The sequence below is a fragment of the Camelina sativa genome, chromosome 5, assembly GCF_000633955.1.
Source record: "Camelina sativa cultivar DH55 chromosome 5, Cs, whole genome shotgun sequence".
NCBI classification, from domain to species: domain Eukaryota; kingdom Viridiplantae; phylum Streptophyta; class Magnoliopsida; order Brassicales; family Brassicaceae; genus Camelina; species Camelina sativa.
Window position 1 is genome coordinate 12,354,215 of NC_025689.1, and position 13,441 is coordinate 12,367,655.

General features: G+C 35.7%; 1 protein-coding gene across 1 annotated transcript; it reads left to right on the forward strand.

The window, feature by feature from the left end:
* LOC104786662 (probable N-acetyltransferase HLS1) lies at positions 10,780 to 13,106 on the forward strand. Its single transcript, XM_010512110.2, has 3 exons — positions 10,780 to 11,215; positions 11,776 to 12,126; positions 12,345 to 13,106. The coding sequence occupies exons 1-3, from the start codon at positions 11,021 to 11,023 to the stop codon at positions 12,978 to 12,980; spliced, it is 1,182 nt and encodes a 393-aa protein (XP_010510412.1). The 5' UTR covers positions 10,780 to 11,020; the 3' UTR covers positions 12,981 to 13,106.

Here is a 13,441-nt window from a genome sequence, read left to right on the forward strand (position 1 = left end):
ACCATCTTTTGAGTAATCCCAAGCAAACTTATCCATTGTTCCTTGCCCTCCTACTCTAATCCATAGAATCTGCTCATTTATGTTCTCAGGAAACAAAGTGGATAGTAGTTCTCGGTTCCACTCTCTACCATTGGCTTCTAGAAGATCTTTGACATACCTGAGCCGAGAGGCAAACCTGCGTGACTCCGGTGGGATTTGATTCATCAAAGTAACTCCTTTCGCTGGTTTGGCCAATAGCCATTGATGCGACCAAATGTCAACAGTTTCTCCACTACCAATAACTGCTCTTATTCCTTGCCTAACCAACGCTTACGCTTCATGGATGCTTCTCCAGGCAAAAGAGGGTCTTGAGCCTAGTGGCGCTTTTAGCGGATTTGACTTCCTGAATATCTGCTTTTATATATTTGCCCCAAGAGGGATGTTGGTCTTGTGATCATCCTCCATAACTGCTTCCCGAGCATTGCTAAGTTAAAGGCTTCAATGTCTTTAAAACCCAACCCCCCTTCTTCTTTCGGTTTGCTCAGATGTTCCCAAGCCTTCCAGTGCATTCCTCTAGATTCTCTCTTATTCTTCCACCAAAACTCAGCCATTATCCCCGCTAATTGGTGACAGATTGTTACCGGTAGTTTGAAACAGCTCATAGTGAATGATGGGAGTGCAAGGGCGATCGATTTTAGCATCACCTCCTTACCTCTAGGGGAGAGGTAATTCGTCTGCCAGCTTGAGACCTTTGTCTTAAGTCTATCTCTTAAGTAATGAAGGGATTCTATCTTTAATCCTTTAAACGACTCTGGAAGCCCCAGGTACATTCCTTGACCACCCTCTTGCTCAATTCCCAGTCTTTGCTTTATAGCCCTCCTTCTCTCTTCCGGGATTCCTCTACCAAAAGTGATGCTTGATTTTTGATAGTTCACTCGCGGTCCCGAAGCAAGACTGTACTCCTCCACTATTCTTATAAGCTGATCCAGTTCTTCGTCATTTTCTTTACAGTAAAACATGCTGTCATCCGCGAATAGTAAGTGGGATACTGGTGGAGTTCCTGTTGCAAGTACCAATCCTGAGATCTGTCCCTTTGTTTCCGCTAGCTGCATCATCTATCAGCATCTCAGTACAGATTACAAACAGATACGGCGAGATAGGATCTCCCTGCCTCAGTCCTCTTGACGGCTTGATTTCTCCTTGTGGGGATCTATTGATCAGCACCTGGTATCTGACTGTTTTGACACACTCCATTACCAGATTGATCCATCGTTCATCAAACCCCAGTGTTAACATTGTCTTCTCCAGAAATCCCCATTCGACCCTGTCATAGGCCTTGGAGATGTCCGTTTTGACAGCAATATACTCCTCTGAGCATTTAGCATTGGTGTTGAGAGCATGAATCATCTCATGTGCCACCAATATGTTATCACTGATGAGCCTCCCTTGAATAAAAGCAGCCTGGGTTTCGGAAATGATATGGGGGAGAACCTTCTTCATTCTGTTTGCCACAACCTTTCCAATTATCTTGTAGATAACGTTGCAGAGGCTGATTGGGCGAAAGTCCACTAATCTGTCTGCCCTCTGCTTCTTTGGGATGAGACATATGTTTGTTCGGTTCATATCCTCCTCCATATGGCCAGTGCTGAAGAATTTTTGAACCATTCCCGTGAGTTGATATCCCATGACCTCCCAGAACTGTTGGTAAAGATAGCCAATCATACCATCTGGCCCCGGGCATTTAGTAGGGTTAATGTTGAAGACTGCTTTTTTAACCTCCTCTTTCGAAACTGGGGCTAACAGTCCAGCATTCATCTGGTCGTCAACTGTTGGTCTAACTTCACCCATCTCCTGCAACTGGTAACCCACATCCTCTGATGTAAACAGTTTCCTGAAATATGCTTCTGCCACTTTCCCCAGATCCACATCAGTATACCATTCGAACCCTTCCTCGTCCACCAATTTTTGGATCCGGTTTTGTGCCCTCCGGGTTTTTGTTGCTGCATGAAAAAACTTCGTATTTCTGTCCCCTTCGTGCACCCAAGTCATCCTACTTTTTTGACTCCAAAACTGCTCCTCCTGATAATACTCTATATTTAGCTCTTTCTTAAGGTCTTTGAGCAGTTGCGGGTTAAAAGGAATCTGTCTAGTTGCAGCATCAATCTTGAACTGCAGCTCTTGGATTCTTAATGCTGAACTAGGCTTCACATGACGTTTCCATATAGAGATTTCTTTCCTGCAACCCGCTATCTTCTCCATCATTGAGCTTTCCTGCTCGTTTCCTGATGTCCTCCAGAACTGAGCTACAGTATCCTTAAACCCTTCTCTTTGGATCCATCTTTTGTCATATTTGAAACTAGCCCAGTGTTTCCACCTTTCTCCCAGGAGACAAGTGACGAGAGGACTATGGTCTGAGCAAATTTTTTGGAGATATGAAGCTTGTGCCCTTGGGAACTGCTCCATCCATGCCTGGTTTGCTACTGTTCTATCTAGTCGGCATTGCACCAACTCATCATTTCGATTGCCGTACCATGAGAACTGGTAACCCAGATGTTTCACCTCCCACAAACCACAAGCATTGAGCATTTGTCTAAACTCCTCACAGCTTGAGTCTTTCCTTTCTGGGCCTCCTATCTTCTCCGAAGGGTCCACCAATTCATTAAAATCTCCTGTCATCATCCATGCTTGACCCCTATACTCTCCCATTCTTGATAATCTCTCCCATAGCTCTCCTCGTTCACTCTGAGCTGGTTCCCCGTAAATACAAGTTAAGAAAAACTCTTTACCTTGCCAAGTGACTCTCGCATCTATCATCCTCCTGTCCGATTCTAAAACTCTGACTGTAACACTTTCTTTCCACATCAGAGCTAGACCCCCACTTAGTCCCACTGGCTCAACGGTATGTAAATCGAAATATCCAAGGTGTCCAACTACATTCTCTAAGTAACTCCTTCTTTTTTTGGTCTCACAGAGGAATAGAACCTCTGGGAAATGTTGACCACGTATTTCCCTTAGGCGTCGAACTGTAGGGGTATTCCCCACCCCCTGACAGTTCCAGCTCAGTATCCTCATATTGATTTCGAAGGGTTGGAATTAATCATCAACCCTTCTTTCAATTTGTTGTCACTGACAGTCCCAGGAATAATTCCAAAGGACTTTTGACAAAGCGCTGCCACCGACGAGGCAGAATGATTCGAAACTTGTGCTGCCACATGAGCAGAATGGTCTGATTGTCCAGACTTAGCTGAACATTGAGTACTGGAGGAGGCACCTTGGGATCCTAGCCTCTCGAAGACTGATGGAGAATGCTTTGCTTTTTCGCTTGATCCTCTCTTCTCCATATCCTGCTCTTCTTCTGTGTTGTTTCCCAGCCTTTCAAATACGGAAGGTGAGTTAAAGTTCTCATCTCCAGCTCCAATTCTTGCTTTTTTGTTGGCCTTCTCACCACTGGTACTTGATCTTCTCCTTTTACTTTGGACCGATAACTGAACTTCAGGAGCCTGGGGTTCTGCCACTTTAACTGTTTGCTCATATACTCGCCCAGTCGGTCTCCACTCTTGCAAATGAGCCGATCCCTCCCTATTACTAGTAGCTGACCACTGCAACCTTTCCTTTACACTCCTTGGCCTCTGTCTTTGCTCAGATTGAGAGGTTGTTGTTCGTTTCATTTGACTCCTTAGGTTGGTATGGTCACTGCCTTCGCTACACACTTTCCCTTTCCCTTTACCTTTCCAGGGTACATCCTCTTTTCCCTTCTGTTGCTTTGGTCCTCCCCTTTGCGGCTTCTCAGTGACTTGGAATGGGCATACAGATTGATCGTGGGTAAGCCTTTTGCAAAGGAAACATACCTTGAGCAACTTTTCGTACACCAATTCTACATGGGCAATCTCCCCTGTTTTGAACTTTGCCACCTTTAGGAACTGTAGTGGTTCCTCAGCATTTACCCAGACCCTCACTCTCACGTACTCTAATGACTGAGAATTCTTCGCGTGTAGTTCCACTGCTTCCACCTTTCCCATGGGACCAACAATGCTTTCAACTGTCTGTCTTTTCAACAGATGAATGGGTATCCCCTTGATTCTGATCCAGAACAGAATCCTCTGGAGGAACTCTGGTCCGGGAGTTGGCTTCCACTGGTCCAGTGTTACTATCCAACCGTTGACAAACCAGGGACCTCTATACAAAACATGATACAAGTCACTTTCAGTCTCAAAGATAAATTGTACCCGGTCTTCCCCCACACCTCTTCCTTTCACACGGTCTTCCATTCCCCAAATCGGTGGTAAAGCCTTAACCAACCCTCCAACTTTATGGGCTGCTGGGTTAAGACATCTGACAATGATACTCAAGGAGTTTTCCTCGATCAGGTCTTTATTCTCCAGATCCGGGATTTCCACCATCTCTCCTTCTTCTAGCATATCTAACTCCTTTAGTTCCTCCATGAGAGACAGCTCCTTCTTTTTCCTAGTACGCATCATTCTGAGCTTTCCTTGATCCGATCTCGTCCCGCAGATGTCTACCACCAATTACTACACCTAATAAAGAGGCCAGGCAGACCTAATGAACAGCTGACTGAGAAAACTTAGGTCGCTGACTGAGATCTAGGGTGCTAGAGATACAGATCTGAGAATCGTCATTCAATCGCCCGAAACCCTAGCCCATTTTTTTTTTTTTTTTTTTTTAATATTTTCATTCGTTTAACTATTAAAAAAAAATGATTTGAACAACAAAAAAAGAAAACACACTTTTTGAGATGTAACCTTTTTTATTATGATTGTTACATGACACACTAACAAAAACTAAACTTTAAATTTTGAAGTCCAAAATTTTAGTTTTCATTTGATAAAGTTACCCGCTAGCATTGAATAAAGAAAATTTTGCATTCTAACACACTTTTTTATAAAAAAATTGCATTCTAACACACTTTTGAACCACCACACACTTTTTTATAGTGTTTTACTTTTTTACCCTCTAACTCTCTCTTCAAACACATTACTTCCCAACACACATCTTTTTTTTTTATTTTTTATTTTTTACTCTATTTACTTTCCTTTATCTTTCTTTCTCACCCTCTCTAACTCTCTCTCCATTTTCAAATAATTTTTATTTTATTTCTTTTATCTTACTCCCTTTTTTTGATATATGAGTTTGAATAATCTTGAGTGGTGGATAACAATATATATATATATATATATATATATATATATATTCCGTAGCCACATTTATATATATTTTTTTAATTTTGCAATTTGATATATTTATCATTTACAAAATCAAATCCATATGCTTATATGTTTATGATTATTTAGTTTCATGTTCAATATATATAATATCATCCATCAAATCTTTTTCATATGTTATTGACCATCAGTTTTATGTTTTCTAGTAAAAAATCTTCAGATTTGGCTATATTTGTTACAATTGCTATGAAATTAAATTTATGGTTATGGTTTATGATATAAAATTTAGGATTTAGGGTTTAGGTTTTAGAGTTTTAGGGGTTTAGGGCTTAGAGATTTAGGGTTTAGAGTTTAGTAAATGATATAATGAATGGTTTCATGCTTAAGTTTTTAGGGGATATGATGTGGTTAAAATTGTTTGGTAGTTAACAATGACTACTTCACCAAAACACAAGTAGTTTNTTATTTTTTTTATCTTACTCCCTTTTTTTGATATATGAGTTTGAATAATCTTGAGTGGTGGATAACAATATATATATATATATATATATATATATATATATTTTCCGTAGCCACATTTATATATATTTTTTTAATTTTGCAATTTGATATATTTATCATTTACAAAATCAAATCCATATGCTTATATGTTTATGATTATTTAGTTTCATGTTCAATATATATAATATCATCCATCAAATCTTTTTCATATGTTATTGACCATCAGTTTTATGTTTTCTAGTAAAAAATCTTCAGATTTGGCTATATTTGTTACAATTGCTATGAAATTAAATTTATGGTTATGGTTTATGATATAAAATTTAGGATTTAGGGTTTAGGTTTTAGAGTTTTAGGGGTTTAGGGCTTAGAGATTTAGGGTTTAGAGTTTAGTATATGATATAATGAATGGTTTCATGCTTAAGTTTTTAGGGGATATGATGTGGTTAAAATTGTTTGGTAGTTAACAATGACTACTTCACCAAAACACAAGTAGTTTTTAGTGGACATGTATAACTTAGCGTCCATGTGGACTTGATTTTATGGACATGAAATATTAAAATCGTTTGATAGTTTACCATGACTACTTTACTAAACCACAAGTTTTTTAATTAATTAGGTATTTATATGTTTTTTTTTCTGGTCATCCAAAAATAATTATCCATCTATGCATGTTAACCANAATTTTGCAATTTGATATATTTATCATTTACAAAATCAAATCCATATGCTTATATGTTTATGATTATTTAGTTTCATGTTCAATATATATAATATCATCCATCAAATCTTTTTCATATGTTATTGACCATCAGTTTTATGTTTTCTAGTAAAAAATCTTCAGATTTGGCTATATTTGTTACAATTGCTATGAAATTAAATTTATGGTTATGGTTTATGATATAAAATTTAGGATTTAGGGTTTAGGTTTTAGAGTTTTAGGGGTTTAGGGCTTAGAGATTTAGGGTTTAGAGTTTAGTAAATGATATAATGAATGGTTTCATGCTTAAGTTTTTAGGGGATATGATGTGGTTAAAATTGTTTGGTAGTTAACAATGACTACTTCACCAAAACACAAGTAGTTTTTAGTGGACATGTATAACTTAGCGTCCATGTGGACTTGATTTTATGGACATGAAATATTAAAATCGTTTGATAGTTTACCATGACTACTTTACTAAACCACAAGTTTTTTAATTAATTAGGTATTTATATGTTTTTTTTTCTGGTCATCCAAAAATAATTATCCATCTATGCATGTTAACCATCCACATAATAGCAAACAACATCAATGAATCTGGAAATTTATAAAGAATGTAATGCAAGAAGTCAAAAATTTGGCATAATTTAAGGTTCAAGGTTTACAGGTTGGGGCATGTCAGTTTCATGTTTTATAGTAAAAGATCGTCATATTTGGCTACATTTATTAAAATTTATGATTATGGTTTATGATCTAAGGTTAAGGTCTAAAGTTTAGGATTTAGGGTTTAGAGTTTAGGGTTTAGGGTTTAGGGTATAGGGTATAGGGTTTAGGGTTTAGGGTTTAGGGTTTAGGATAAGATATAATAAATGGTCTCATGCTTAGTTTTTTAGGGGATTTGATGAGGTTAAAATTGTTTGATAGTTAACAACGATTGTTTCACCAAAACACAAGTAGTTTTTATTGGACGTGTATAACTCATCATCCATGTGGATTTGATTTTAGAATAAGTATCCACATAAGTATCCACAAATACGTATCCACAAATACGTATCCACAAATACGTATCCACAAAGACGTATCAACAAATACGTATCCACATAATAAGACATTTTTAGCATCCACATAACAATTAACAAATATTCAACTATAATTGGATAATTAGGTGTTCATATATTTTTCTCTGATCATCCAAAAGTAAGTATTCATCTAGATATGTTAACCATCCACATAATAGCGAATAATTATTCAAATATAAATAGATAATGTATAATTAATCAGTATCCATAGCACCTCATCCACATGATGACATCAAATTTTCATTATACAAACCTAGTTTTTGATGGATATGAACGAGTAGATTTGTTATGTGTTGATGGCTGTATGAATAAATGTGGATTGGTTATGTATGAATGGTTGTATGAATGAATAGATTAGCTAGTAAATATTAATGACATGCTAGTCATATGAACAAGTGGATTCAACCGCCTGGATAGTTGACCACATAGATTCACCTGCTTGGATAATTGACCACATGAATGAGTATTTCTAAGATGTTACATTATAAGACACATAATAACCACATGAATTCAACCACTTGGATAGTATCTCATGCATCATCATAATATGGACGACATGATGTTTGATTAATTAGACATTCATTTTTTTAAGATGATCATCCAGAAGTATCCATCTACCTAGTTTGAGTATCCACATAGTATTGAACAAATATTCAGTGATAAATGGATAATGTGTGGTATAATTATCCATCCTAAATATAGTAAAATTGATTCTAAACTGTAGAAAAAATATAATTATAATGTATTATATAAAAAAATTGACAATATATGTCTAATTAAGTAAATAAATTGATTACAAAGATAAAAAGAGTTAGGAGAAAAGGAGAGAGAGAATTGAGTAAAGAGAATTAAGGAGAGAGAAGAAAGAGATAAGAGATATGAAATATTATAGAGGGTAAAGTGGTCTAAAAAGTAAAAAATTGAGGTGAAAAGTGTGATATGGTCAAGAAGTGTGTCAATTGAACAAAGTTTTATAAAAAGTGTGTCGTGATGTAAGATTCCTTTGAATAAATCACACATTTATTCACTATCACACCCGGGATCGAGTACCGGCTCCTACAAATATAGGAATTTGGCTAATGGGCCGGCCAGTTGTGGCCCAATGGTTGACAAAAATCACACATCTTGTGTAACAAATTTTGAAAAATGTAGCATTATTATAAAGTGTTCAACAAAACAATCCATCTTGTTTTCGTTGCTATTTTCTACTCGAATTTTACCAAAGGTTCTCATTGTATAAAAACACTCTAAAATCTTAAAAGAGTTCTTAATTTCTGATGTACTAAGGATTCTAGAAAACTAACTTTAAAATTTTCTCAAAGCTAATTATCATCAAAAATAATAAATAATTAATAATTAAAAATAATCTCAAAGCTTTCTTCAACTTTAAAGCCATTAATTCGTCGTAATCTCTCCTTTGTGTCTTTTCATAAATTCGAGGATATTATTCTCCAATAAAACTTGTGCTCCATGTCAATTGTCCAGTCTGTTGTGGTTGTGGACCATCACTCCTAAAAACGCAACAACGTTACGATATACATTGCATAAAGATGAGAATATATAATCAAACAAATTAAAAAGGAAAATTGCTAATCTTTATTGAGTTACGTATTCGTTTTGGCTTTGGTTAGTTTAAGTTAGCGAACATATGATTCGTTCTCGACTCCTTCTCTCCACTCCCAAAACATCTCCCAATCATATTGTTATATTACTTCGCTTTTGGTCTGCCAACCTTTTTATTTTAGTTTGGTAGCAATAAAAGACGTAAAACTGATACATATTTTCTGAATGTAATAACGTTGACATTGAATTGACAAAAAACATTTGGCAATATGACGACTGCTATCAACACGTACGTGGGAGCTATGTCGATCCATAAAGCTTGCACATTAATTATTATCAATCCAACACGTCCATAATCAACGGATATAACGATTCACAAAGAAACAATATAAACAACAATGAGTGGAAGTGGATACAGTCAAAATGTAAAAATTTCAACATGGAGTGTACTAATATACCTACAAAAACTTACAATAAATAAATAATATATATACATAATTATGTATATATTCTGATGATTAAATTAAACCACATATAGCTAATTTAGAAATGCTAGCTAATCAATCGATCAACCAAAAGATAAAGAATACTTCCACAATTTTCATTTGGTCTGGCTCAGCAAACATTGGTGGCTGTCTGGCTGATGAACTCGACAAAGATTGCTTTCTTTTATCTGAAGGAGGAATTTTAGACTATCATTTCTAAACTATCAGAATGTTTACTACAACAGGATTTCCTTCATTATTGTTTGGACCAAACTTTCGGATTTATTTTATTTTTGCTGTGGAGGTTGTTAATTGAATATCAAAATTAAAGGCAGAACTACGTACCAACATAATAATGCATACAAAAATAATAAGAGAATTGTAAAGGGGCGACAAATGATGAACGAGTGTTCACTTCTCTAGTTGTCGTTATTGGGGACCAAACATAGTCACTTTTATTAATCTAAAACTAATCATCCTTTTTATATATTGTATCTCACTAAAACTTCAATATCTAACAATGGGCCATCTAGACGTTTGAACATTCTGGTGGTTAAAACTATTTGAACATTCTGATTTAGACTAAAACGGTAAGTATTAGCCAAATCCTCCACAATTTTTCAATCGGTCAAGACGTCTAACCCATGTTTTATGGTTATTTTTTTCTTTGTCTTACACAAATTAGCTCAAATGAAAAAAAAAAAAATACTAAAAACTATATTCAAAATTTATATTAAAAGACAATACAAGAATAATTTCTGATGAATAGGTTAGGAAAAATTCAACGCGAACACATGATGATCATTAGCGCCTAACAAAGATTTGAAAATTTTATTTTCACGAAATGTGAAATTAATTTACTAAATATAATAGCTGCGCATTTCTACAACGACAATAGTCAAAATATAAAATGTTTTTAGAAGGTACATTCATAAACGTGGAACAATTATTACCGTATTAAACAATTGAGTCAAAGTTTGCGGATTACTTACCTAAGTTAGAAGGCAGGTCCGCATAAGAGATAGGGTTTGCCTAAAGTAGTAGCTAGTAGTGTATAGGTTTTACGGATGGTATTTCGTATTTAAGATTTTTTTTTTTTTGCTAAACTAATAGATAAAATTGCATCCAAAATAATTAATTTATTTTAAATTTTATAAAATCTTCTTTTAGTCTACAAAATTTATTGTAGATTTCACATAGACTATTTTCCTAGAGTCAATGAAATTGTCAAGTTTTGGTAAACTTTCATGAACTTTACAACTAATATACAAAACAATAATGAAATGTCTAAAAAAATAAATAATGACAGATTAACTTCCATTTTTTTAAAACACCAAAACTACAAGAGAGATCAGAGGTGGATTAACTTCCATATTGTATCTGTATATATAAGATTCCACATTGATGTCATTTGATGGGTCTTCTTCTCCTTGTATGAATTTTTATCCCTCTTAATTTTCATTTCAACTTTTTTTTTCCTCCTTTTATTTCATTTCCCTATAGAGGGAGAGAAGGAAAGAGAACGAGAGATAGAGAATGGTGGGGCAATGGGAAGAAGAAGTTGATGGGCAGGTGGTGATCAGATGCTACGATGAGCGTAGGGACATAATTCAAATGAATCGTGTGGAGAAGAGTTGTGAGATTTGTCACGATGACCAAACTCTTCTCTCCACAGACAGTTTAGGCGATCCGATATGCAGGATCAGAAACAGTCCTCTCTTCACTATGCTGGTTAATCTCTCTCTCTCTCTCTCTCTCTCTCTCTCTCTCTCTCTCTTGTTATTATTATTCTCTTAATTAAGGACTTTTCTTTATTTTAAAATAAAAAAAAAAGACAAAATTGAACTACAGTAATATAATTTCGCATGTAGTATTTATATTTTCCTTCGGTTTTTAAAGAGTGTTGTTATGAAATAAGCTTTTTGCTTGAATGTTGTTTTAATTTTCGTATTTTCTTTAGATTATTTTGATAGGTGTATTTATATCAAATATAGAGATGGAACAATTAAGATGTATATTGGGCATGTAAATATATCTTAATAAAAATGTTAAAACATCATTTAAAAAATCATAGGTAACAGAACTACTTTATTTAAAACACATGGTTCTATATTAGCCAAACTACGCTAGGGTTTCTTAAACCTTTTTTCTTGGTATGAACGTTAAGGTTTTGTAACTTTTGTTAATCCTTGAAATGTGTTAATTTATTTATGTGAAATATGTGAAGTGGAGTACTATTAATTTGATCGATATAAATAACGTTTATCAAATGAATGTACCTTAATTAATAGGTGGCAGAAGTTGGGAACAAGCTGGTGGGTTCCATACAAGGCTCAGTAAAGCCAGTGGAGTTTTATGATAAGTCAGTGAGAGTGGGTTACGTTCTTGGTCTCAGAGTTGTGCCTCAGTACCGACGCCATGGCATTGGTTCGATTCTGGTGAGAAAGCTTGAGGAATGGTTCGTGTCTCATAATGCTGACTATGCTTACATGGCCACTCAAAAGGACAATGAAGCCTCTCTCGGTCTCTTCATCGGAACACTTGGCTATAACGTCTTCAGAAACCCCGCAATCCTGGTCAATCCCGTCAACCCTGGTGGCAGTTTAAAACTGCCGTCCGACATCGAAATAAGGATGCTAAAGGTGATTTTATACACATACATTGCGTAATATTTATATTATATTTTGAGTCTCTTTTAATATATAGGAATTTTCTTTTTTAAAATCTCGTATTTCTAGCGTGAAAGTTAAATCCATCATATATAAAGTCATTAATAAGAAATCAACACAATACATTTATATGGTCGTTTAGGCTCACATGGAAATTAATTAACGTTAACAAAAGATATAATAATTGACAGTTGAAAGAAGCCGAGCCGTTGTACCGGAGACACGTGGCAGCAACGACGGAGTTTTTCCCGGGTGACATAGACAAAATCTTGCGTAACAAGTTAAGTGTGGGGACATGGGTGGCTTCCTACAAGAATGACAACATCGGAAGCTGGGCGATGCTTAGTGTTTGGGATAGTAGCAAAGTCTTCAAACTTAGGATCAAGAAAGCTCCTTTGAGCTATTTGCTTCTCACTAAAGTTTCCAACCTTTTCGGTAAAATTTTGTCGTTATTTGGATTAAGGTCGTTGCCTGATCTGTTTAATCCATTTGGGTTCTATTTCCTTTACGGGGTTCACGCGGAAGGTCCGTTAAGTGGGAAACTCGTTAGGGCTTTGTGTGAGCACGTTCATAACATGGCTGCATCAGATGATGATGGCGCACGTAAAGTCGTGGTGGTGGAGGTTGATGGAGGAAGCAACGGTGGGGATGATGATTCTTTGGGTAGGTGTATTCCACATTGGAAAATGCTTTCATGTGACGATGATATGTGGTGTATCAAGCCGTTGAAATGCGAGGAGGAGATGAATGGTTTGAGTGAGTTTAGCAAAATGTGCTTAAGATCAAAACCTCGGTCTTCGCTCTTTGTGGATCCAAGAGATCTGTAGCTTAGCTAAGTAGGGAGATTCATGGCATGTTTTATCCGAATGATAATTAAAGTTCCCAATATCAAAATATGCGAATATCATTTTGCTTTCTCCTAAGAATAATGACTAGCTATATATGAAATTATGTCTTCGCTTGATAGTTTTATAGATTTTAAACCTAAGTGTAAGACTACATTAAAGATGTTGTATGATTGTATCGTCAAATGATGTCTTCAATCATATGCTAAACGCTTGAATGTAAACCGCCAAATACCCAACCGTCAAACCCGACAAAATCAACGTACAGTCATCTATCAACAAAGAACAATCGAACCATAGACTCACAAAACGTTAAGGCAATCAATATATGAATCCAAGGCATGTTGTGGGGTCTTGGATTTTCATTTTTGCTTAGTATGACATATCGAGAGAAATGAACCCTACATATAGTTATATAATTTATGATTCTTTGTTTTATTTCG

Excerpts from the sequence above, each read along its gene's own strand:
- LOC104786662 (XM_010512110.2), top strand. The coding sequence starts at position 11,021 with ATGGTGGGGCAATGGGAAGAAGAAGTTGATGGGCAGGTGGTGATCAGA. Across the intron at positions 11,216-11,775 it reads GTCCTCTCTTCACTATGCTG|GTGGCAGAAGTTGGGAACAA; the intron begins GTTAATCTCTCT and ends CTTAATTAATAG. Across the intron at positions 12,127-12,344 it reads TCGAAATAAGGATGCTAAAG|TTGAAAGAAGCCGAGCCGTT; the intron begins GTGATTTTATAC and ends AATAATTGACAG.